The sequence below is a fragment of the Eurosta solidaginis genome, chromosome 3, assembly GCF_040869045.1.
Source record: "Eurosta solidaginis isolate ZX-2024a chromosome 3, ASM4086904v1, whole genome shotgun sequence".
NCBI classification, from domain to species: Eukaryota; Metazoa; Arthropoda; class Insecta; order Diptera; family Tephritidae; genus Eurosta; species Eurosta solidaginis.
Window position 1 is genome coordinate 219,937,880 of NC_090321.1, and position 26,633 is coordinate 219,964,512.

At 39.0% G+C, this 26,633-nt stretch overlaps 3 protein-coding genes across 4 annotated transcripts; 1 reads left to right on the forward strand and 2 right to left on the reverse strand.

The window, feature by feature from the left end:
• The first annotated feature begins 756 nt into the window (after window positions 1-756).
• Window positions 757-17,781, forward strand: pita. Its single transcript, XM_067775211.1, has 3 exons — window positions 757-1,073; window positions 11,282-12,460; window positions 16,095-17,781. Exons 1-3 carry the CDS (start codon window positions 894-896, stop codon window positions 17,361-17,363), a joined length of 2,628 nt encoding a protein of 875 aa, XP_067631312.1. The 5' UTR covers window positions 757-893; the 3' UTR covers window positions 17,364-17,781.
• Dcp-1 (Death caspase-1) lies at window positions 3,079-6,397 on the reverse strand. Of its 2 annotated transcripts, XM_067775213.1 has the most exons (4): window positions 6,037-6,397; window positions 5,636-5,928; window positions 4,086-4,330; window positions 3,079-4,031 (listed from the first exon to the last, which is right to left on the reverse strand). In XM_067775213.1, the coding sequence occupies exons 2-4, from the start codon at window positions 5,836-5,838 to the stop codon at window positions 3,475-3,477; spliced, it is 1,005 nt and encodes a 334-aa protein (XP_067631314.1). In that variant the 5' UTR covers window positions 5,839-5,928; window positions 6,037-6,397; the 3' UTR covers window positions 3,079-3,474. The 2 variants fall into 2 exon arrangements, with proteins under 2 accessions (XP_067631314.1, XP_067631313.1); XM_067775212.1 differs by having other exon boundaries at window positions 5,636-6,397.
• Window positions 17,782-25,598: 7,817 nt separating the features above from the next.
• levy lies at window positions 25,599-26,291 on the reverse strand. Its single transcript, XM_067778040.1, has 2 exons — window positions 26,089-26,291; window positions 25,599-25,973 (listed from the first exon to the last, which is right to left on the reverse strand). The coding sequence occupies exons 1-2, from the start codon at window positions 26,189-26,191 to the stop codon at window positions 25,732-25,734; spliced, it is 345 nt and encodes a 114-aa protein (XP_067634141.1). The 5' UTR covers window positions 26,192-26,291; the 3' UTR covers window positions 25,599-25,731.
• Window positions 26,292-26,633: the final 342 nt, after the last annotated feature.

A 26,633-nucleotide genomic window follows, 5' to 3' on the forward strand; every position in this document is an offset into this window, starting at 1 on the left:
GCTTAATTCGAGGTTATGCTGCGAATAGAGTTGAAGGCATGGTTCAACTATATACAGGTTGGCTCATCTGTAAAGCAACAAAATATGTCCGTTCAAATTGTCAAAATCTGTGTATTGGTGTTGGTGCGAATGGTATGGAATGGAAACATAAAACTTAGCAGTTTTTGTATGTGTAAGTAAAATGTTGCCAATGTGTTGGTTTCATTTTGAGTTTGCCATCTCCTTTTGACAATCCCTTCGACCATGCAATGACATAGATAAAATCAGCTGATGAGATGAGCTAACCTGTACATAATTGAACCATGGTTGAAGGCACTCGCAGGCCGTGAAAATAGGCACTCGAATGGAGTGGAATGAAGAACAGTAGGAAGACCAGAGTTGCATTGGATCAATCATTGCATGAATATTAAATATAAATTTAGAAAAAAATTATATACTTGAGTATAAGCAAACATTTTCCTTCAGTTACTGCAATTAGGGTGTCCTAGATGTTATATATTCCAAAATTATAACATTTTATGTCTGTTTAAAAATTTAACTTCAATTTCCCTAAGATTTCCGTAATATGGCCATTAGTGATGTTTGTGTGTGTGCGCAATTTTGAGCGATCAGCTGTTAGTTGCGCTACTTGGTAAAGTTTACAATGGACAGGATAGATGAGCATGATTGATGTGGTAGATCGCATGATTGACACGGTAGAAAAAAGTTTCGACTAAGTTTCGAAATGTCAAACATTTGACAGTTTTTTGACAGTCCATTCTCATCCAAGCCAACCTCCACCATTTTTGAGAATGAAAATTCATTTTACTCATTTGTAGACATTTTGCAAAATTACTGTAATATTATTGTAAAAGTTGTAAATAGGTGTGTGAAGAAAGTGTTTGCATTAAAAAATGGCCACAAACGAGAAACAACGTGAAGCTTTGACTGAAGAACTTAAAACCAAATCCATTTGTCGTTTTTGTCTTACTCAAGGAGCAGTAGATCATCTAAGCAATATATATGCAAAAGATACTCCAGTGAAATCTTTACTCCCATTGCCGGTTGAAATTATGTCAGTAGCTTCGATAGAGGTAAGTAAGCAGGATTTTGGAGATATTTTGTGTTGCTTTTGAAAAATCTTATCAAAATCTTGGCGCGCTTTTAATTCCATAGGGTTTGTTTCTAAATAGAAGCGTTCTGAACCATGCTATGTGTATCAGCTAAACCAATTTGGTTGAGAATTTGCTAAAATTCTACAACCGACTGTTAATGCATTGTCTGGTGGTGTTAATGGACGCGTTGTGACCCCAATATCATAAATATATTTTTTTTAACTCTGTCAACTTATGTATATTTTCAAAAAATGTTTAAAATTTGGGTAATTCTATACGACAGCATGACACTGCTAATACGCGTCCAAAAATGTCGAAAGAGGTGTCAAAAGGCGCGTATTAATCTCGACAACAATAATCCGATGGCGGAAAAGAAAAATTTTATCTATGTCTGGAGATATTTGCAGTTGAAGTTTGCGATTTTCATGTGGTTGTTGTTGTTGTTGTACGCACAAAAAAAATGTGCATCACCGTGGCGGTAGCCACGGTTATACCACACACCCGGACTTGGCATGGCGTAGCCAAGGGTTATTTTTTATAAGCGCGGCCGAAGGCCGCCAACGCGGAGAGGTGTTCTGCGCAAAAATACTATGGATTTATACCCCGGTTTTGGATGGACCCGCGGGTCTTTTTTCGGGTTTTCGTTAATATCTTTTGAACGAGTTAAAATTTTAAATTTTCGGTTTCGATATTTTTGGACGCGTATTAGCAGTGTCATGCTGTCGTATAGAATTACCAAAATTTATTTGTGGTTGTTGTTACTTAAAGGTACATAAACGATGTTCTGCGCGAAAAAAATTCGGTCTAAATCGGTGTTGGACCCTCGGGGGGATTAATACTGTCAATACCCGGAGTCAGCTCGGATTCGACCCGATTTAGTGATGTTAAGCCTTGGATAAGTTCTATATACTTTTAAATCTTGTCATTTGAGCGCGTCCCCTTCAGCATTCATTTCATGCCATTTGTTGTGGATCTTGAGTACTTGCAGAACGATGAATCAACACTTCTTGCTTAAGTCGCTATACTGCTGATACTATTATTTATTAAAAGAATAATTTCATAAAATATAATTTAATCCTGAGTAAAAATACAAGGCATATATTAAACAGATTTTTCGTCTGTTCGAAAATGACCATAGAGACGGCATTAAGAAAAACTTTCTTCGTTCCCCTGCATTATCCATTAAGTAGTGCCCACATATGCAAAACCCCAAACTCTCCGGTTGACAAAATCAATTCCATTAATGGTACTCTACTTCTCTTCAACTCGGCGGGGCCTACAGTTTTTATACCGACACCGAAATACATCTGCCAAGACCATGGCATACAAAGGGGCAACGTCAACATTTCTAAGCATTATAATTTTGATATTGCCTTACGCAGGATATCAACCTATAAATTTCGGTATGATGGACAAGCACCATTCCATAGCAAAAAAGCAGTAAAGTGCACTTACTGTCCTTTAGGAATTCTAATTCCGATAAATTTCTGCAGTAATGCCTTTTTCCTATGGACGGCAGTATACTGCAGTGGCAGCAAACATGCCAAATTTCGAAAGTGTTCAAGGCATTAATTTCTTGATGTGAGTTTTCTGCCGTAAAATAAAAGTATGCTGAGAACCAGCTTAGACCCTGCAGTTAAAATCCAAAGGAGTATATACAACTAGTTGATTTGACTGCAGGGGATGGACGAATTCCTTTTTTTTAATTCACGATTACATGCATATGTGTAATACTTCTATATTGCTAATAGAAAATTCTCGCAATGTGTTTTGAATTCGAAATCAAAACAAGACAGCTTATAAAATGTTTGTAATTGTAGCAGCATAAGTGTGACAAGAAAAAATTTAAATTTAGGTACATTCTATTATTGAATACAAAACCCAAAACGTTTAAACGGCAATATATCGGCACTCTGATGTTTGGGAATGTGCCTAGCCTGTTGTAGCAAATAGGAGTATTACATATATTACATGGCACATCAAATTTTTGCAAATCATAAGAATGTACGATAATATTTTTTTTATTTCAAGTAAATTCATTATAAGATATTTAGAAAAATAATCTTATGTCTTAACGTAAGCATGTACGTTATTTCAAAGTAGATTAGAAATTCAATTAGATGGCAAAATTAAAGCAATGAATATGGGAAGCAGTTCAGTCTCTAACTTCAAATACACACTAAAATGTATGTACCATAGAAGTTGCACAAATAAATGATTGCTTAATGATTATGTATGTATGAATTAACTCATTTTCCCAATCAAGATGTAGTAGTATATGTATGTACATTAGAGAAAAACAAAAATTCTTGTCTGCTTTAATTTTTACAAAAAAGCACACATTCTTCACGTGTCCAAATGTTTATGATGGTATATTGGCTCAAGCACCTTCTGTAGGTTTGTCGTTGAAACGCAAGATACGCGTTAACATTGATGTAACACATGGAATTTGTTTTTGCTGATGCATAATCGGGCAATCTGGTACACATGATTCAAAGTCGACAGCAACACGTTGATTGACAAATGTTAACAATGTTAAAATGTCATGCTCTTTACCATTAGCATTTAATTCTTCCACAAGCGATTGCATAAACCACGAACCATTAGTGGTATTGCGCCATGAATAGAAACCCGGTATAGTTGAATAGGCAATAAGAAAGTCGGCGTGTACAGGAATTTTATAGCTCATCGATGTCTCACCATCAGTTTCCGTCGTTTTACGCATTAACACACCAGGATCGAAGTGATCACCCTGGCAAGCTTGTATAAAAAATAGTTTAGGTTTACCGGCCAGGGTCGGACAAGTATGTGCAGAAAAATAATGCCATATAGTATCTAACTTATACTGAACATCCTTTGCATAGAGATAACCGTGTTCACCATGTGATAATATAGCGACCACGATACAATCGTTGTCTGTATGATCTTGAGAAGCAGCTAAAAATAAGGAAAGCATGTATATATGACTATATTAAATAATGAAATTCATACCTTTGTCTACATGTTTGAGAATTTCTCTTAATTTGCAGTCTTTATGAATGTTCACATCAAAGTGTAACCTTTTCAAGGCAGCGCCAAGGTTTTCGCAGTCTACATTGGTACCTTGCCGTGATTTTAGGGATGGTATATCAAAATATTCGTGATTGAAAATTAAGGCTAGACCACGATTTTTATGATTCATATTGTACTCGCTAGCATGACGATCTGCAGGCATACGCGCGGTGTATTTATGAAATCTGGAACAAGAGATAATTTTATTAGGCCATGCTTTAGTAGGAATGTTATCATAAAGCAAAACATTAAAAAAAAGATTTAAAAATAGGCATACATGGGTGTTTCCACACAAAGGGCTACAGGTCAATATATTTACGAAAATGTTTGGAAATCTAGAATAATGAATGTGGACTAAAAAAATAATTCTACTAAGAGCATGATGCTAAACGAGTTGATTTTTGAAATTAGTTACCTATGAGACTGTTCATACAATGTCTCAATTAAATATTTGAAAACGAAATAAAGTAAAATTAAAAGCATGGAGGAATAAAAAGCTACAACTCCTTGAATGTCCTGTCAGTCTTTACGGGACTTTCACCTCGTTTATCAGTTGAATCACCCGAGAGTGTAAAACATTAAATAATGCATCTACAATAAATGCAAATACCGCAAAGTGTTCCAAACCATAAATGTAGCTGTTTTTCTAGTTCTTTGCATTTAAGAATATATCAAAGACGATCAGATACTATACATACAGAGGTTGAATTAGATCTTTCGTGAGGACCTCATATAGCCAAAATGTGTTCATATGCATATATACTCACGTATATGTTCAGTTAAATAAAGAAGAGAAAAATATAGCGGTGGATATTTTGATTATCGAATAGCCTGACGACCTGTCAGGGAATGGCCAAGAAGTTCGCATGTGGTCATAGCAAATCGTTCCCGAGATGCCCGGGCTTGGTACCGAGATGGTATGAACGTACCGCATCTACATCCGGCAAAGGACCATCAACATCGATAACACTCCCCAAGACCCTCGGGGAGGCCCCCAGTGGGTTAGGGGATCAGAATATACCGGCGGAAAGTATGCCTGTCGTAAGAGGCGACTAAAATACCAGATTCAAAGGGCTGTGTAGCGCAACCCTTCAGGTTGCCAGCGTAATATACAGCTTCTCCAAACCCAATTGTCAACCTCACCTATCCGCGGCGAATCCTGTTTCACTAACAGACGAGGCTCTGGCGACCCCAAGCTCCGCATGGCACTTGGTGGTGGGGAGGGAGGGATGGCCTGAAGGTTTAATGTGGCCATATAAATCGTTCCCGAGATGGTCGGGCTAGCACCTTAATGGTGCTGTGTTACCGGAGCGTACCGGATCTGTTTCCGGCAAATTACCATCACATCGATAACACTCCCCAAAGCCTTCGGGGAGCAACCTTATCGCTACAACAACCTTCGGGGAATGTCCTTATAGCTATAAAAACAACAACGACCTGTATGTAATTTCTGCACACCTTTTCAATGAAAGATTTAATCAAAAACTTACCCTGCATCCTCTCCCGCTCTATTGCAGCTTTTATTCGTACCCGTAGCATTTGATGCTGCATTCGCATTGGTTTCATTGCTGCCTGCACATTTCTCACGTCCCGTCGGTTGAGCATCAATCTTATCAGGACTCGGCAGTAACACGCATTTTTTGTCCTTTCTGCCTATGTATTCGTATTTTATTGCAATGCATTCGTCAGTCATCACGTTATTTCGGTTTTTCTATTTATCACGACAAACACTGCAGGTTTTTCCTTTTAGTCAATTTCCCTTTTCGCTACGCACGACCTCTGCCTTTTACAGTGCAATATAGTGGAAAAACATGTACGTAGTTAAATTGTACTTGTAGTTAAAATGCAATTTAATGACCAAATAACCATGAAATACACTAAATACAAATACCAGCTTTGATTTGGTTTCTGCTGTCGTTTTTAATCATTTGCTACCATTTCAGCTGTTGCTCTCAACTTTTTTATTCTTTCTTTCTTAAAACTATTGAAATTTCGAATATAATTCTGTACCCAAAATGGTACGTCGTTTAATGACGTATGTAGTTAAATACTCGTTTTAATTCAATAGGTGGTCAATAGGTTCATTTGCTACTCGAGCGCATAGTACACAACCAATATTAATCTAAACAAACGAAAGCACTGCGCCGCATAAACAACTGTATAGTAAATAAAACAACAAAAAAACTACCAGAATTTATAAACAACACTGCACTTGTTTGCTTTGGAAGAAGGCAAGAAACTGAAAAATCGGACGCCGCGCAAATCACCGAAACGAAAGAGAACATGGGATAAGATATCGGAATATGTGGAACAGTGTTGATAAATCGTGTACAGGTGTACATTCTTTATGCATGGAATCATGGCGGAGCGATACAAGGTGGCAGCACGGTGACATACCTACAAACAAAAATACAATTTCCATGTACTTTGTTTTTGTAAATTCGATGGACAAATGTCAAAATCGTACTGCGCCGGAAGTTGGTGTATCAAATCAAATTAAAAAAATGTATAATCAGCTGTCCCATTCTGCCACCTTGTATCGTTCCGCCATGTATGGAATATGGTAAGACGGATTTACTTAACCCTTTCCGCCCATGGTAGCCATATGGCTACCAATCTGTACCACCCACTGGGCCAAATGTACCAAAAAAAATTTAACACAGGGTCATTTCGAGTACTATTTTTAATAAAAAAAACAATAGTTTGATTTTGTTTTACAGCTGCTTCTTAATTTGGGAACCAGAGGGTTGAAAGTTATGGTAGCTTCAAGATAGCGACAACGGCTTTCATGTATTATGCCTCAAGTCTATACGCATACGATGAGCGTTAGTACAACCATAACTTCGTCAAGATCAAGACAAACTCATTTAGCTTGAATTCGATACTCATACAATAAGGGGGTGTCGTATGCAAAGTTCCACCTAACCTAACCTTGCCGCGTTGCTTTGCTTTGACATAGCGATATGTTAACAGTACCTTTATATCTTTTGCCAAGCTTAGGAAGATATATTTGCGCCCATACATCTAACTCATACGTATATCAGGCGAAGCATCCCAACAAATCGTTCTATGTAAATGCAACGTTAGGTCGTTGTCAAAGCAAAGAAGCGCAACTGGCCGCCAGAGCCTTACCTAAATATGTTTATGATACATGCAATTTGAAACAGGATTCGCCTCGCGTAGGTGAGGTTGACAATTGGGTTACGGAAGCTTAAGTTAAAAATTCTTCCAAAATTGTATAAGTTAAGTGACGCGCCAAAATTTATTAGCCATGGCCTTCAATCATGCATGTTTTATCATACAAAAATAAATCTCGAAACTCTGAAGATTTAAGTTAAAGCTTGGAAATTTATGTCATGCTATTTTTTGATGTTAACTATTATAAGGTACTATAAGCAATTTTTAAAATCGTGTTTGACAGAAATTTTTTGAAGACTCAAGCTAAGGTTTGCCAAACGTGAGTAAAATAAAAAATTTATACAAATATAATAACATTAAATCTGTATCGAAATACGGTACCCAAGTCTCTGGGAATACCTTTTTTTATGGTAGCTTTCCATCACTGGTGGTTGCAAAACAAATGGAATACAGTGTGGTATGAATAAAATCTATGTAGTGAAATTAACTACTTGATTCTTCGTTCGTGTTCACCCTGTGCTTTTGAAATTTCAAAGAAGTTTGTACCCGGCAGGAAAAAAAGTGGTTGATAAATATCCGTTGAGTCCATTAGAGAATGTACCAGACATGTGTAATACTCCTATATTGCTACAAAAGGCTAGGTACATTCCCAAACATCATATTGCCGATATATTGCTGTTTAAACATTTTTGTTTTTGTATTCAATAATCGAATGTACCTAAATTAAAATTTTTTCTTGTCACACTTATGCTGCTACAATCACAAAATTTTTGTAGGCTGTCTTGTTTTGATTTCGAATGCAGAACTCATTGCGGACATTTTCTATTAGCAATGTTGGAGTATTACATATCGCACACTAAAACAAAAACAGTCACAACTCAAAAAATCGGAAATGTTCAGGAGAGGCAGAAAACTGTTTTTACAAATATTTTTGCGATTTAATATTCAAATTGAGTTCCCCAATAAAGATAACCATCTTAGAAAATGATTTAGTTCTGTGCCCTTATTTATACAATAAAAGGTAATTAAGACTTGTAGCTCTTTAGTCTAAATTTTTTCGTGAACTGGTGTGTATTATGTCAAATTGTGACTCTCTTCTTTTTCCAGATAAGTAGAAAATAGAAACAATAAAATTTAACTGCACTAGACCTACGGTTTGCGTAATTATATTTTTAATATATTAATTAAATTTAATTTTAATTTAAACAGTGACATTTAACTAATCACTTATTAGGTGTTTATAATAAGCCTCATAATGATTGTTTGGCATATGATGCTTTTTAATTAATTCCTGTATATCACGCTGCTTTATGATGGGTAGTTTTAGCCTTTCCGAATAGAGTGAACATAACCTGGAATAAGTCATTATAAAAGAAAAAATTAAAACAATTGTTACAAAAAAAAAATTCTTACTGTGTTTTACATAATTTTATCTAAAATATTTACTCCACACAACCCAAAGCTGGAAAAAGCGTAGAGCTGATTTTTGTTACACACACTTTTTGGTAATTGGTATCTTTATATGTGACCCGGTCAATGAAAAGGTGGTTTATGACTTAACAAAGAAATTGCGAGAAACAGCTGTTAACAGCTGTTTTTTTTTTTTTTTTTTTGGTCATAAGCCACCTTTTCATAGACCGGGTCACATATGATGTTTTATAAAAAAACGAGTCCATGTTTTCTTGATTAACATGTAAGGTTTTAATGTCACGCCATACCATTTTTTGATTGTCTTCATTGGTGGAAAAATTTAGGCCCCACCTTTCTTGGAGTGACTTTAAATCGTAAAAGACGTTATGGAGATGCTACGGAGATTATACTTAGATATCGCATAAGCATACATTGAAAGTACATATTTATTTGTTGTTGCCCACAGCAGTTATCGGAATAGAATATTAAATCTAAATCTTTGTTGTTATATCGGCCTACTGATTTGTAAGATCGCGGGTTCGAATCGAGCTCAAGGCCTAACAATAATTATTTTATCATTATTATTGTTATGATAAATTTTTTCTTAATTGAAAATATTATTAAATTAGAATAGAAGAAAGAAAAAATGTAGACAACTGCCAAAGCTCGTTGTATAGATCTATTTCGGGAACTGCTAAATTCGTTCATTAGCAACGTTTAGGCGCCGCTGCTATAACCATTCAGCCATCACAGCGGTTTTTTGTTTGTCGTCATTAATCCCACTTCTATTCTGGTTCTTGCCAATTGATATTCACAACACTGCGACATCTGTTGCAGAATGAATTTGAAAATTGGACTGGTTTGATGGCAATGCTGTCATAGTTTCATATTTTATTGACACTTTTTCCCCGTGCTCTCGGATGTATTAACAATTTTTGTTGTTATATCGGTCTACTGATTTGTAACATCGCGGGTTCGAATCGAGCTCAAGGCCTAACAATAATTATTTTATCATTATTATTGTTGATAAATTTTTTCTTAATTGAAAATATTATTAAATTAGAATAGAAGAAAGAAAAAATTTAGACAACTGCCAAAGCTCGTTGTATAGATCCATTTCGGGAACTGATAAATTCCTTCATCGGCAACGTTTAGGCGCCGCTGCTATAACCATTCAGCCATCACAGCGGTTTTTTGTCTGTCGTCATTAATCCCACTTCTATTCTGGTTCTTGCCAATTGATATTCACAACACTGCGACATCTGTTGCAGAATGAATGTGAAAATTGGACTGGTTTGATGGCAATGCTGCCATAGTTTCATATTTTATTGACACTTTTTCCCCGTGCTCTCGGATGTATTAACAATTTTTGTTGTTATATCGGTCTACTGATTTGTAAGATCGCGGGTTCGAATCGAGCTCAGGGCCTAACAATAATTATTTTATCATTATTATTGTTATGATAAATATTTTCTTAATTGAAAATATTATTAAATTAGAATAGAAGAAAGAAAAAATTTAGACAACTGCCAAAGCTCGTTGTATAGATCCATTTCGGGAACTGATAAATTCCTTCATCGGCAACGTTTAGGCACCGCAGCTATAACCATTCATCCATCACAGCGGTTTTTTGTTTGTCGTCATTAATCCCACTTCTATTCTGGTTCTTGCCAATTGATATTCACAACATTGCGACATCTGTTGCAGAATGAATGTGAAAATTGGACTTGTTTGATGGCAATGCTGCCATAGTGTCATATTTTATTGACACTTTCCCCGTGCTCTGGGATGCATTAACAATTTTTGTTGTTATATCGGCCTACTGATTTGTAAGATGGCGGGTTCGAATCGAGCTCAAGGCCTAACAATAATTATTTTATCATTTTTATTGTTATGATAATTTGTTTCTTAATTGAAAATAAATAAAAGCACTCTACATTTTTAATGTCGAGGTCACTAACAGTAAAATTGTAAGAATTAATTTTACTTTTATAGTAGAAAGAAGATGAAAGCCTTTTTTCACCTTTTCTATTAAAAAATTGCACTTCTGAATGAAACCAAAAATTGTTCACTTTTTTTTTTTAAATAGCGTCACAAGTCAAAATAATACTGTTTAAGAGCAAAAAAATACTCTGTTCAAGCGACGCAACTAACATTAAAACAGGCATAGCGGCATTTTTCCAGTTAAGGAGGAATGTGATTGGCAAGAATTTTTTGCAGTCCTTATAGATGGGTCATGCCAACTGATTTATGGGAAAAAACGATTTTGAAAAATTTTGAGTTGTGACAGTTTTTGATTCAGTGTGCGATAGGTATATGGTACCAGAGCTGGGCGTATTAAAAAATTTGATTAAAAAATTAGCGTAGATTGGAAACTAGGTCTTCTTAAATACGAAAAACTTGAAAAACGTATGAAATAAATCGGTGATTTGAATTTGAATCAATGGTGTTTTCACAACAACGCTTTAAGTACCAGACAATCGGCCAAAGGCTTTACCAGACAGCACTCCGCAAAGACTGGAGGATTTTATTGTTTAAAATTTTTAACGGATTGCTAGCATAACTTGTAATCCTGTCTTTTCTCTTAGGTTTTTCTTAACGATGGAATGCCTTCTACGGTGTGTTTGAAATGCCGTTTGATATTCGATTATTGCTATAGATTCAAGCAAATGTGTAAGAAAGCTGAAAGTCTTTTAAATCAGGTTCCACTTCTTGGCGAATGGCCAGCTGCATTAGTGAAACCAATTATACCACCGGAACTTCTAATGAAAACAATTGTCACGCACAATGTCTCACACAGCACTATTGTATCAGAAGTTAAGGACAAGGAATCCCAGCAGAAAGTACAACAATATTCAAAAGTGTTGGAATCGAATTCAACTTTTAAAACAACAACAGAAACAACGACCCAATCAAAACCTAGAAGGATACTTAATTCTAATCCGTCTGACTTGCCAGAACCGCCAATACCAACACGAACAAAATCCAATAAGCTCACTATAACCTCAAATTTACTAAGGAAAGTAGAAAATGATGAAGAAATATCAGAAGATGATATACAGAGTCTTTTAACGGATCAAGTCGATGAATCATCAGAGCATGAAAATAATAAGGACGGCACTACCAAACCTCCTTTCCTAACTAAAATAACAAATACTACGAAAAATAAACCAAAAGTTCTAAATAAATACTCCAAACGCATATTGAATAAGGAAGCTGCTATAGATTTGGAACCACGTCTCAAACAACCACGCGTTAGCCATGATGAAGATGGCAATGTATCCATAGTAACTGAAATACTAGACCCCAATGAGCCCTACGAAACCGAACCGGATTCAATAAAAAATGCAGAACCCGTACAAACAAATATTTTTCCATGTGGCCATTGTGACCGTACGTTTCCGTTATTACAATTACTTGATATTCATATGATTAATCATACACGATCACGTCTGTTCCCATGCCCTATTTGCGATCGTTCATTCTTCTCTAAGTATGATTTGCAGAAGCACAGCGTAGTCCATACCGGTGAACGAAAATACAGATGTACTGTATGTCCTAAAGCTTTTTCGCGTCCTGCACTCTTACACAGGCATGAAAAAGTACATACAGACATGCCTAAGCATATTTGTGTATTTTGTGAAAAGCAATTTTTGTCAAAGAATGATTTGGAGAAGCATGTGGAACGGCATAATAAAAATCGACCATTTAAATGTAAAGTTTGTGACAAGTCATTTGCCTTTAAACAAGGTTTAGAACGTCATGAGGTAAGTTTTGCTAACATATTAAGTAATTTATTTACATTGGGATGGGTCGGTTCTTATACGACATTAAGAATACAAAAGGTTTATAAGCTTTTTAAAATGATATTTGCGTATAAAATTCTAATTATGGGAACTTAAAAAACCTATTCTATTGCATCCGCCCACAATTTCCTTGACAAAATTTACAATATCCGAATAATATGTTATCATATTATACTGATATTACACCTCAGTTGAGGTGTGATAGTGCCTAAGTCTGAAAATTTTGAAAAGAGGGTAGCCGCGCCTTGTTTTTATTTAGTCGCTCAACAACATTTTTGAAGTCATAAATAAAAAAAATAAAAATTCCCCGCTCTAACAGAATTGTGAGAGAACCTGGTTTTTATGACGGCAACAGTATACTGTCATAATCGGTTCAGATCCACAGCCACTTTATACCCACACCAGCAAGAATTGAGATAACTTTACCGAATGAAGGCTTTATAACCAAAATAATTTGATATTGAAAAAAAGCCACCTCAGATTATAACCACTCACGATATCGAAAATGTATAAGAACGAAAAAAATAGGATAATTAATTGAAAAAAAAAAAAAACAAGTAAGGACGGGACTGTCTTCAGCTGTGCCGAAGACTTCATACCTTTCATGAATGGGACTGAACAATAATCTTATCCCATTCGTAATCTCCAAATAATCGGCTGTATAAGATAAGAAATATATAGTGAACAGATGTACATACCTAAACGATTTTTAAGATAAATAAAAAATAGGTAGGTACTTTGTGTGAGGATGCAAAGTTTCACGTTTTTTGTGGTCTGCATGTAAAAACTATGACTACGAATCACGTAATGCAACAATATATGACGTAAACGTAAGTATTTGATGAAATTTGAAGCTTCTAGCCGTAAAAAAGGGGCAAAAATGACAGTTTATATGGGGTATATAATATATATACCACCGATCTCTATGATTTTTTCAGACAACAATATATGCTATATACGTAAGCATTTGTGGAAATTTGAAGCCTCCAGCTCTTAAAATGGGGCAGTAATTACGAAAAGCTTCTTTACTGAACAATCGGTTGTAAGGGATATATACCCCCAGCGGGTTAGGGGATCAAAATATACCCGCGGTAGGTATGCCTGTCGTAAGAGGCGACTAAAATACCAGATTGAAGGGGCTGTGTAGCGCAACCCTTCAGGTTGCCAGCGCAATATATAGCTTCTCCAAACCCAATTGTCAACCTCACCTATCCGCGGCGAATCCTGTTTCACTAACAGACGAGGCTCTGGCGACCCCAAGCTCCTCATGGAACTTGGGGGTGGGGAGGGAGGGAATGGCATGAAGGTTTAATGTGGGCACATAAATCGTTCCCGAGATGGTCGGGCTAGCACCTTAATGGTGCTATGGTACCGGAGCGTACCGGATCTGTATCCGGCAAAGGACCAATACATCGATAACACTCCCCAAAGCCTTCGGGGAGCAACCTTATCGCTACAACAACAACAACAGGGATATATACTATATATACGAAAAAATGGATGAGTTTTTCAGACAACAATATGTGCAATAAACGAAAGCATATGGTGAAGTTTGAAGTTTCGATCTGGTAAATTGAGGAAGATATGACAAAAATCATCTTTCTAAAAAATCGGTTGTATGGAGGATATATGCTATAGTGGTCCGATACGGCCGGTTACGATAAATGTCTAATCGGACACCTACATACACCCACTCACCAAATTTTATTTAATTTATTTTTATTTTTTATCTCAAAAATTGAGTGACTAGTTTGCATACAAACAGACAGACGGACATGGCTAAATCAACTCAGCTCTTCATCCTGATTATTTCGGTATACTTAATGGTGGGTCTATCTATTTTCCTTTAAGGACTTACAATTTTGAGATTCGTGCCAAAGTTAATATACCATTTCATTTTCATGAAAGGTATAAAAATGTTTATACTGATAAACTGGTAAAGCTTGGCTATTGATGTATATTGGACCGATTTTCCGTCATCCCTTGTAACATTTTGGTTTCGAGACAAACCGGTTTCGACGTTGTGCCATCATCAGTGTCGATTTTCGTTCTCTATTGAATTTATGACGCAAAACACAATTTGAGTAAAATTTGGAAAAAATGCGTCACATTTAATAACAGAATATTTAAAAGTTTTGAAAACTATAAATGAAAAGCCGTTGATACATTCGAATTTGCAGGAGTCTTACTCTTGCCGTTGTATGTATTCTTGAGCAAAAAAGATTACAGACCACGCCATTTTAAAGTAAATGTATAACCATAACAAAATTGGAGAGATATTTATGGTATGTGACTATTTTACACTGTTGTTTCACCTCAGTAGTGACTTGGTAGGAAAATTGTTTTGAAAATGGGTGCTGTTCCCCTCTAGTGGAGGGTTAGTTAGAGTTAAGCTGAAATTAATTTAACATACAGTTTTACGCTCATTTTAGTTTAAGCTGAAGTGTCAGGTTTAAACCTAGTCAAGTTTAAATACACACCTTTTCCAGTTTAAGTTCAGATATTTACAATTCAAGTTCAGAAAATTGCAATTCAAGTTCAGAAAATTACAATTCAAGTTCAGAATTTCCAATTTAAATTCAGAAATTTACAATTCAAGTGCGGAAATTTACAATTCAAGTTCAGATTTTCCAATTCAAGTTCAGAAAATTACCTTGAAATCAAACGGAGGATAATTCCTTCCACCAAGTGCTTGATGACGCTCCGGCCAAGAAAGTACTTCAGTCGAAACAGCAGTTTGGAAGCAGTGCAAGGGAGAGACCTCCACAGAGTTGCGAAGGTGGAGGAAGACTTGACCTCTCATGGTGCTCCCAATCGCCGTCAGTTACCGGGAAACAGGGAAAGCTGGCATGTTTTGTTACGAAACTGCCAAAATCGCTATCGCATGATGAATGATGATGATGGCGGATAAGTTGAGATATTTTGACATATGGCGCTAAGATCTATGCAGACAGTACGTATACGTTACTTCCGGGAGTGTGGACGCTCCGTTGACTGTTTAAGTGGTCATATGTTCGTCATCGCTGTTGGTATACTCAGTGCAGATAAATGGTTGTGACGCTAAGAAATAGCTTCTTATGAGCGGGAGTTTTTTTTCGCTATCTCGCAAAATTGATTTAAACGAGTTAAGATGTCCAATGCTTCCTTAACACATAGATACCATTTTACATACATTTATTTCCATTGGATGAAAAAAAAATACCCGACAAATAGCCTGAACTTGAATTGCAAATTCTGAACTTGAATTGTAATTTTCTGAACTTGAATTGCAATTTTCTGAATTTAAATTGCAATTTTCTGAACTTGAATTGGAAATTTCTGAACTTGAATTGGAAATTTCTGAATTTAAATTGGAATTTCTGAACTTGAATTGTAATTTTCTGAATTTGAATAGTAAATTTCTGAATTTATATTGGAATTTCTGAACTTTAATTGTAATTTTCTGAACTTGAATTGAAAATTCTGAACTTGAATTGTAATTTTCTGAACTCAAACTGTAAAATGTGTGTAGTCTAAAGACGCACTGAAAAACTGGGTCTGCCAAAAACATAAAATATGAATGAAATTATAACTATAAAAAACTATTAATTTGCAGGTGGTTCATTCAAGCGATCAACCATTTCCTTGTCAATATTGCAACAAAAGTTTTAGCACATCCTCAAAGTTGGCACGCCATCTTGTGGCACATGCTGGCAATCGCCCATATCCATGCAAGTTTTGCAACAAGTCATATTTACTGTCGCATCATTTAACACGACATTTGCGTACCCATAAACAAAGTTTCGTTATGTATTCATGTAACGTATGTGAGGAAACTTTTGACACATGTGAAGAGCTCGTTTTACACTCAACTGTACATGGAGCCGCCACACTAACGTGCCCATTATGCCAACAAAACTTCCAAGATGTCTCTTCGGTTGAATTGCATATCAAAGAACATGCCCTTGCTGAATCGTATCCTTGTGAATTTTGTGATTTACTTTTCCTTACAAGCAAGGAACAAGTGAATCATGTACAAATTGCACATCCTCAAGAATATGCAACATATAATGACGATGAAAATAATACTAGGAATGAAACTGACGATCAAGAACTGGATGATGCTTCGGAAGAGTTTCTGTATGACGAAACAATAACACCAGATAATGAAAATTTACATATAACAAAACAAGAAAAATTGGAGGAGACTGATATTGATGAAAATACACAACAACAAGAAAATGAACTGTTTATACAAAATGATCCGATTTATAAGGATGAAGCATATTTTAAAACAGATAATTCAGTGCATACAATGGACACTGAGACTCTGACTAATATTACTATAGATCGTCAAGAACCTATTACAAAGAAAAAACCAACAAAAAGAAATTCAGAACCATTTGTCGTTGAAAATACTTTGCAACGTAAATCGCCTAGGGGAGCTGGAGGAGGAGTTGAAGTTAGTTCGGTTCAAATAGTTGGCTCGACCACAATAACAAGACGAAGTATAATGCGAAACAAACAAAATTCAAGCGAAATTTTAAGTCCATCTTCAACTTCACAAATTAAACAATCAAGAACAGTACAACAATCTATCAGCCAATTTATGGTGAAAAAAGAAAGTGAGAACAGGGATTACACGGAAACATCTACTGAACCGATGCCAAGAAGCAAAGGCACTACGATGCCCGACATGCTTTTAGATACAGAAACTAGCCCTACCGCTGATAAAGGGGTTAAAATGCAAATGCGACTCGGCGATAAACAAGTTAGAGTGCATAAAATTGTAGTTACAAAAGGTCAAGCAGCCGCCATGGCTAAGGAAGGTCGTATATGTATTAAGGATGGTAATTTGATACTTACATCAAAGACGCAAAAATAAATTATGCAAATGTGTATCTCGTTATATACGCAATTCACAAAGGCCCTAGCCAACGTATTTTTCGGAACTGCGTTTTTTATTTATATTTTGGTATGATATATTGAATGAAATAAACCCACAGTAAACGTTTTAAAGTGTCAGATAGAATAACAGCGGAGTTATGCCACTTTTAAAAAGCCTTATCTGCATGTAAAAATTAAATGCCTTTGGCTTATCCTGTAAAATTTAAAATTTGCTCGTAAGGTCCCTTGTGAATTATGCTAACGATATGTAATAAGCATTTGTGCATATATACAACATGCTTGTATTAATCTTAAGCTAATATTTTGTCATTTCTACTATGCTACTATATTATTTGAAAATAAATATATTAGTTCTTGTTTTAAGATGTAAAAAATGTAATCTCTTTTATCTCGTATGCACAGTGTTTTTCTCATATAAATAGGATTAAAAAAATATGACGCCCAAAATTGGGTATGGTCCATGATCATGGTTAGGTTAGGTTAGGTTAGGTTGCGAGGGCTGAGCTGGGCACTATGGTAACAGCTCACTACTTAGGCCACCAATAGGCCCATTGTAATACCCTATACGGTCTCAAAGTGGACCCCTACCCTGCCTAAAGCGGGTCAAACCACTTCATGGAATTTATATATTTTGCTAGAGCCTTGACTTCATAGCTAGAGACCTCAGCAAGGTCATGTGGAAAATGTTTACCAAGGATGGCCAACCTACGCCTACTAAGCGCTTGACAATGACAGAAAAGGTGCTGGACACTCTTCCTCTTCTGTACATCTGCAACTGCGACAATAGTCGAAGGTCGTTACCCCCGTTCTAGCACCATGCGTGCCTATTAAACAATGCCCTGTTAGAACCCTTATCAGGGACGATAGAACTGATTTGTTTAAAATCAGAAGCGCTCTTGTGCGCCCCTTGTCATACGAGGGCCAGGTTAGCCTGGATGTCTCACACGATGATATGGCTGACCATAGTCCATTTGCAATTGTTATAGTACTTGTGTTCACACCAAGCCTGAAAGTGGCCATGGGTATACCTACCGAATCATTTCCCGGAAGGATATGGTCGGTGGTGCCTCTTCTGACCAGCTCGTCTGCTCTACAGTTGCCTTCAATATCCCTGTACCCAGGCGCCCATATAAGGCTGATACTGAAGTGCTGAGCCACCTCGTTTAGAGATCTGCGGCATTCAGTGACCGACTTTGCGTTGTTGACGAATGAGTCCAGGGTTTTTAATGCGGCCTGGCTGTCTGAGAAAATAAACACCCGTTTACCATCCTTAGGCATAGACCCGAGATGATTGACAGCCCTGTGTATTGCCAGCATTTCCGCTTGGTAAACCCTACAGTGATCTGGTAGGCGAAAATAGATCTCTAGACCCAGATACGGTGAAAAAAGGCCTGCTGCCATGATCATACACAGCGACAAAATCCTTTGCAAGTACAATCGCGACCGCTCGTTTTCTCGAAATATTTCGCCTTCGCCCTCCTGATGCACGTAACTCCGGGATATGTATAAACTACAACTAACTTTTCTTTAAACGTAAAAAGTAAAAGAAATCATTCTTCACCAAAAAGCTTAAACGAGAGCTTCTTTTACAAAGTGTGTCGTGTTCCTTTTAATTTTTCTTACAAATCGGCGGGACGGGACGGGACCTACATGGTTTACGCCGACTCCGAACGGCGTATGCAAGGCAGATGAATTTGCATTGAGAAGATTTTGATAGAAGAAATACACTCTTTGTGCTTCCCCAAACCACTGCCGATGGGCAAGACCGCTTAGAAAAAATTAAATGCACCCAGATAAATTGCGGTTTAAATCAAAACCCCCACCATAGAACAGTGCTCGTTGCGCTAGACTTATCAAAAGCTTTTGATATGGTCAACCATGGCACGTTACGGCAAGACATGGAAGGGTCTACCCTTCCCTCATGTCTTAAAAGGTGGACCGGAAATTATCTGGATGGTCGGCAGGCATCGGTGCAATTTAGAAACGAATCATCTAAACCAAGCAGAATTAAACAAGGGTGGTGTCCTATCCCCACTTTTGTTTAACTTCTACATATCAAAGCTACCTTCGCCACCAGAAGAAGTGACTATCGTTTCCTACGCCGATAACGTCACAATAACAGCCACAGGCCCAGGCCCACAGATCGATGAGCTTTGCAACAGAATAAACGGCTACCTCCCTGAGCTCTCCAGTTTTTTCGCCTCGCGAAACCTGGCATTATCACCTACTAAATCCTCCGCGACCTTTTTTACAACCTTGGCGTTTCTCATGGAACTTGGGGGTGGGGAGGGAGGGATGGCCTGAACGTTTAATGTGGCCACATAAATCGTTCCCGAGATGGTCGGGCTAGCACCTTAATGGTGCTGTGGTACCTGAGCGTACCGGATCTGTATCCGGCAAAGGACCATTACATCGATAACACTCCCCAAAGCCTTCGGGGAGCAACCTTATCCCTACAACAACAACAACAACAACCATTTTGAACATCCACGTCGATGGTCACTGCTACAACAACAACAAAATAGCACTACGCTACCGACTGTCCTACACCCCAAAATCTTGGGTATGACGTTTGATCAGGATCTACATTTTGGTGTGCATGCAGCCGCAATTGTGCCGAAAATCCAGAGCCGTAATAAAATCCTCAAATCTCCTGCTGGCAGTCCTTGAGAAAGGGGAAGAAATGAAATGCTAACCAAACAGTTTCTGTTGAATACCCAGAAACCTGGGCATCCCAACAGACATCTGATTGATGAGCCAACACCACTCAAGGGCTTAAGGAGTCAATTCCGTAAGCACTATGAGGATATACGGCACCTGCGCTTCCCAAGGCCGTCGGTTCTATGTACCGGAGCGACTCGGGACCCGACCAAGGACTGCCATTTCAGTATAACCCCATTTAATTTGTTGCGTCCCTCCCACAAATAGTCATCCTCCCAGCAGCTCCTTGCAGCGGGACTGCTCCATATTCTCTTGCTCCGGGAAGGCATCGAACCCAATCCGGGTCCGTCTCCTGACCCCGGTCCTGAGAAATGGTTTTGCTGCATCTGCCGGAAAAGAATATTTTTAGGACGGCCATACTCTTGTCAGTGTGTCTCGTGTAAGGGATGGTTGCATCGGACAGGTTCTGGGCTAGACCCCAAAACCAGACGTCCACGTAACTTATAAATCTTTTGTATTAGAGTCGGGAGCAATGCCGAGCATCAGCCCCTGCCCCGTCTTCTTCCCCCCTCTTTTCCGGCAGCAATTGTGTAGGTCAGGGAAACAAACTCTTAGTCCCTACCTCCCCCTGCACCGTTTGCCAGCACAGAATATATATATGTTTGCCACATCCGCCCAATGCAGCTCCTGCCATGGACGGTGCCACTTTCCTAGATGTTCTGGTCTCCGCGACGGCAACCCCCCGACGGGTTTCATTGCGCCATGGTGCCAGGCCGCATACCCAAATACACCGGGTACCCCAATGCCTACCCAAGGACGTCTAGTCCCAGGGCCTCAACAGCAATCGCGTTCTGGCCCTCCACAACCCAGGCGTAGTCACCCGTCACTTACTCCCAGAGTGACGACGTCTCCCCCTATGCACTTCAGAATTCTGCAGTTAAACTGTAATGGATTAACTGGGAAGATCACGGAGATAGTCGACTTCATGAAGCGGTACAACATCCGCATTGCTGCGATCCAAGAAACTAAACTCACAGTAAGATCTGCATTGCAGACCTGTTCTGTGTATAATGTCCACAGAAAAGATCGCGAGAGTGGAAATGGGGGCGGCCACGCGTTTATCATACACCACACTGTGCAATATCATATATTTGATCCCGACATCGAACAGACGAGGCTCTGGCGACCCTAAGCTCCTTATGGAACTTGGGGTTGGGGAGGGAGGGGATGGCCTGAAGGTTTAATGTGGCCACATAAATCGTTCCCGAGATGGTCGGGCCAGCACCTTAATGGTGCTGTGGTACCGGAGCGTACCGGATCTGTATCCGGCAAAGGACCATCACATCGATAACACTCCCCAAAGCCTTCGTGGAGCAACCTTATCGCTACAACAACAACAACAACAACATCGACCGCAGGGACCGTGTCTTAGAACGTCAAGGATTATTTGTCCGGTCAGGCGATGCAAATCTAGAAATCATCAACATATACATCCCTCCTGTACCAGTGGATACCGCCCTGATATCAGCGGCGTATTCACTGGAAACAATCGCATTATCTTAGGCGATTTCAATGCCCATCACGATCTATGGCATTCAAACTTCCGGGTGGACAGTAGGGGTGAGATGTTAGCTGATCAAATAGAAGAAACGACGTTCTGCACTATAAACGGAGACGTCCCCCCCCCCCCCTCCCCCCCACGTATGGTAGGAAGCTGTCACAGTTCGCCGGATATTTCAATCGTGAGCGCAGAACTCGTAAACTGCGTCAACTGGCAACCGATGGTGACATTGGCATCTGACCACCTGCCTTCATTAACTTTAAAAAAGGAAAGTGGGACGAATAAAAATCATTTACAGACAGCCGCTTTGCTGCCCTCCCTATTCCAACTGATGCCCGCCAAGGGGAGCGTGCTTTCCGCAAGGTCATTGAATCCGCCGCGGCTCGTTTCATTCCCGCCGGTAGAATTCCCGAAATTCGGCCTACTTCCCAGCGGAGGCCGCAAGTTTAGCCAGAGAACGTGACCTTATAAGACAGCTCGATCCCGGCGACTCCCAAATAAGGGATATAAACCAACGCATCAGATTGCTTGTGGATGAACACAAGCGGGCGAAACGGGAGGAGCACCTAAGCAGTTGTAACCTCTGTGCCGGTGGAGGTAAACTTTGGTCCATTGTAAAGTCCCTATCGAATCCGTCTAGGCACAATGACAAAGTTTCCATCGAATTTGGCGACAAAGTGCTGTGGGATGCGAAAAAATGCGCGAGCGCTTTCTGCCAACAATACATAATGCATTCTACGGTCGACAAAAATAGACGGAGGGCCAACAGACACGCACGTAAACATAAGTTCAGCGCGTCTCCAATTACCATCACCGCCAAAGAGGTTGAGGATGCCATCGGTCATGCTAAACCATCCAAAGCTGTGGGCCCAGACGGCATAACCATACCGATGCTTAAAAGCCTAGGGAAAGAGGGTTTCAAATATTTCGCACATGTCTTCAACCTGTCTCTTTCCACCTTTGTCATACCCGAAAAATGGAAAATGGCCAAGGTAGTCCCGCTACTAAAGCCTGGGAAACCAGCTAACATAGGAGAGTCATATCGCCCGATATCTTTCCTATCGCCAGTAGCCAAAACGCTTGAAGCCATTTTGCTCCCCCACTTCAAAGCAAATTTGCAGCTAGCCTGTCATCAGCATGGCTTTAGAAAACTCCATAGCACCACCGTGCTAAATGCCATTAGCACCCAGATAAATTGTGGTCTAAATCAGAAGCCCCACCATAGAACAGTACTCGTTGCGCTAGACCTATCAAAAGCTTTTGATACAGTCAACCATGGCACGTTACTGCAAGACTTGGAAGGGTCTTCCCTTCCCCCATGTCTTAAAAGGTGGACCGCAAATTATCTGGGTGGTCGGCAGGCATCGGTTCAGAAATGAAATATCAAAGCCAAGAAGAATTAAACAAGGGGTGCCTCAGGGTTGGTATCCTATCCCCACTTTTGTTTAATTTTTACATATCAAAACTACCTTCGCCACCAGGATTTACTATCGTTTCTTACACCGATGACTGCACAATAATGGCCACAGGCCCGGGCCCAAAGATCGATGAGTTTGCAACAAAATAAACGGCTACCTTCCTGATCTCTCCAGTATTTTCGCCTCGCGAAACCTGGCATTATCACCGACTAAATCATCCGCGACCCTATTTACAACTTGGACGTCCCAAATGTCGACCATTTTGAACATCCACGTCGATAGCACTACGCTACCTGCTACACCCCAAAATCTTGGGTGTGACGTTTGATCAGGATCTACATTTTGGCGAGCACGCAGCCGCAATTGTTCCGAAAATCCAGAGCCGTAATAAAATCCTCAAATCCCTTGCTGGCAGTACTTGGGGAAAGGACAAAGAAACGCTCATTACCACATACAAAGCAATTGGCCAACCGATTGCGTGCTACGCGTCCCCTATATGTTCGCCAAGCCTAAAAATTACCCACTGGAAGAAGCTACAGGCCTGCCAAAATACTGCTCTCATCAATCGCCACGGGCTGTCTTCTTATGTCCCCAGAACACCATCTACATAATGAGGCGAGAATACTCCCCATCAGGGAGAGAAATGAGATGCTAACCAAACAGTTCCTGTTGAATACCCAGAAACCTGGGCATCCCAACAGACATCTGATTGATGAGCCAACACCACCTAGGGGCTTAAGAAGTCATCTCCGTAAGCATTCTCAGGAAATACAGCACCTGAGAACTCAGCCGTATGAAGCAAAAAACACAAGCAGGTCCTTGGTGAACTCCACAAACAGGCGTCGGACCTTTATGCCAGGAATTGCCTGGTGAATCCAGTACACAAAGAACAGTACCCAAAACTTGCGGAAGAGGAACGCATACTCCCTAGGGAAACGCGAGTTGATCTAGCCCATCTTCGATCTGGACACTGTAGCAGGTTAAACTCTTACATATCAAGAATCAACCCCGACATACAAAATGTATGCCCCGCTTGCAATGTGTCCCCACATGACACCAACCATCTCTTTAATTGTAATGTGGAACCAACGCCTCTAACACCCCTTTCACTATAGTCTACCCCTGTCGAAACAGCAAGTTGCCTTGGACTCCCGTTAGAGGATATTGATGACAATTTGTGATCGGTCGCAGCTATTAGGTGGGGCGAAACATTGCTACAACAACAACAACAACGGCACCTGAGAACACAGCCGTATGAAGCCAAAAACCATAAGCAGGTCCTTGGTGAACTCCATAAACAGGCGTCGGACCTCTATGTCAGGAATTGCCCGGTGAATCCAGTACTCAAAGAGAGCAATACCCTGAACTTGCGGAAGAGGAACGCACACTCCCTAGGGAAACGCGAGTCACTCTAGCCCAACTTCAATCTGGACACTGTAACAGGTTAATTTCTTACCTATCCAGAATCAACCCCGACATACAATGTGTCCCCACATGACACCAACCATCTCTTTTATTGTAATGTGGAACCAACGCCTCTAACATCCCTCTCATTATGGTCCATCCCTGATGAAACTGCAAGTTTCCTGGGACTCCCGTTAAGGGGACATTGATAGCAATTTGTAATCGGTCGCACCTATTAGGTGGGGCGAAGCACTGCTACAACAACAACCTTAGAAACGATTGCGAACAATAGTAATTGAAAATAATTTTTTTTTAATTATTGACGTTGCTTTTGTAACTTGAAGCCAAAACATTCGGTGTAGTAGGCGGAGCTTGCCACAGCGTACGCGTTTTATTTGCTCCTGTTAATTCCTTTCCCTCACCCTTTTCAATTCCCCTCGCTGACCAATTTTATTGAATAACAGTTATATCTATGTTTTGCCTTAATTTCCTTAATCTTAAAAAGCTTCTAGTATTTACCAAGAGGACGGAGCTGTTTTATAATATAGTTCCTATTTTTTGAACAAACTTCTGGTTAAACTATGGACTCATCCAATGTGAGGTCTTCACGGGCCGGGCAGTGAAACCTATACTCTGCACTAATTTGAATTTACCTGAATGTTTTAAATTTATTTCAAGAAGTTTCAATCGTACACTACCTCGTTTCTCTCTTCCACATTTCTCTTTTTCTGGTTTTTTCGAATAAGTCGCCCAAAAAAGTGTGCTTCACCATGAAATTACGATGCCTAATTTGAAGCAAATCGCATTATACGAGAGCTCTTCTTGTTGCTCTTCCGTATCACAAATATTAACCTAGTCGAAATGTTAGGTCGGATTGGCCGGTCCGTAAGGAACTCCCACAGACTAATGTTTTCACAGCGTAGTCAAAATGCTATCTACATATGTATCAAATTCAAAAAAATTGCATTTTTTATATAGGGCGGTCCTAAAAAATTTACCCTTTGCAAAAACAAAAAATATTGACTTGATACGCATTTGAATAGTATATCGTCTGCCCCGATTCTCAGCCGTGTGACTGTACAGTGTAATTTTCTGTAGATTGGGACGATTTTTCAATCACAATCAACTCCTAAATGAAGTTTTTTGTGGAAAAACAAGTTCTACGCCATTTTTGATCGAATGATTTCTTTTTATTTATCAATCAATATTAAAATTTTCTTTTCTTTTTACGAAGTGGCGGGAACGATAAAGTTGCATTGACCCTCTTCCATAAAGTTGCATTGGCTTTTCTCAACAAAGACTTACGTCAATTCATCTTCATAACCATCTGGCAATGGATTGACATGTGGGTTATGGAATAAGCTTTTTGTGCCATCACCCCATGGAAAACGCTTTTCACGACGACACAGGTACTCGTATTTAACGAATTTCGGCCGAGGTTGGTGAGCCTCCTCCTGATGTGCCAAGTAAGCATTCAACATACACAGGCCAATTGCAGGGAATCCAACAAAGAATGTAAGACGCTTCCATACCTTATAACCACCTGAAATAAAACAAAAATGCATAACATTACTATATGAAATATTTGCAATTACATAACTTCCCCACTTTCTTGCTCCAACCAGCTATTCTATCAAACAGAGCTAAATTTTACTCACCAGAATGTTCACCAGCTGTGGCAGCAGTTCCTGGTCCAGGCTGTGATCTTTTCAGGCTAAGACCAAATTGACGGCGTATTACTCGTGAAAAAATTGCAGCCATTTTTTTCTAAACCCAATCCAAACACAAATGAATTTTTTCTAATTGAGTTACGTTTTTACCAATTGACAGTTCATGGGTATTGGGCGCTTTCAGGGAATACAAGTCTTAGTGATGGACGATATTTCAGTATTGGTCATTGTGTCATTGTAAACTTTACCAAGTAGCGTAACTAACAGCTGATCGCTCAAAATTTGCACACACACACAAACGTCACTAATGGCCATATTACGGAAATCTTAGGGAAATTGAAGTTAAATTTTTAAACAGACACAAAATGTTATAATTTTGGAATATATAACATGTGTCCTAGATTGCAGTAATTGAAAGAAAATGTTTGCTTATACTCAAGTATTTAATTATTTTTTCTAAATTTATCTTTAATATTGATGCAATGATTGATTGCGATTTTCCTTCATTCGATTCTTTTGAATGACAATCACCT

What these genes read in the sequence shown, in the direction of transcription:
- pita (XM_067775211.1), top strand. Translation starts at nt 894, where the DNA reads ATGGCCACAAACGAGAAACAACGTGAAGCTTTGACTGAAGAACTTAAA. An exon ending in TGTCAGTAGCTTCGATAGAG is followed by an intron (nt 1,074 to 11,281) that starts GTAAGTAAGCAG and finishes CTTTTCTCTTAG; the next exon opens with GTTTTTCTTAACGATGGAAT. An exon ending in AAGGTTTAGAACGTCATGAG is followed by an intron (nt 12,461 to 16,094) that starts GTAAGTTTTGCT and finishes ATTAATTTGCAG; the next exon opens with GTGGTTCATTCAAGCGATCA.
- levy (XM_067778040.1), bottom strand. Translation starts at nt 26,191, where the DNA reads ATGGCTGCAATTTTTTCACGAGTAATACGCCGTCAATTTGGTCTTAGC. An exon ending in CACAGCTGGTGAACATTCTG is followed by an intron (nt 25,974 to 26,088) that starts GTGAGTAAAATT and finishes GTTTTATTTCAG; the next exon opens with GTGGTTATAAGGTATGGAAG.
- Dcp-1 (XM_067775213.1), bottom strand. Translation starts at nt 5,838, where the DNA reads ATGACTGACGAATGCATTGCAATAAAATACGAATACATAGGCAGAAAG. An exon ending in AGAGCGGGAGAGGATGCAGG is followed by an intron (nt 4,331 to 5,635) that starts GTAAGTTTTTGA and finishes CTCTTGTTCCAG; the next exon opens with ATTTCATAAATACACCGCGC. An exon ending in TCTCAAACATGTAGACAAAG is followed by an intron (nt 4,032 to 4,085) that starts GTATGAATTTCA and finishes CCTTATTTTTAG; the next exon opens with CTGCTTCTCAAGATCATACA.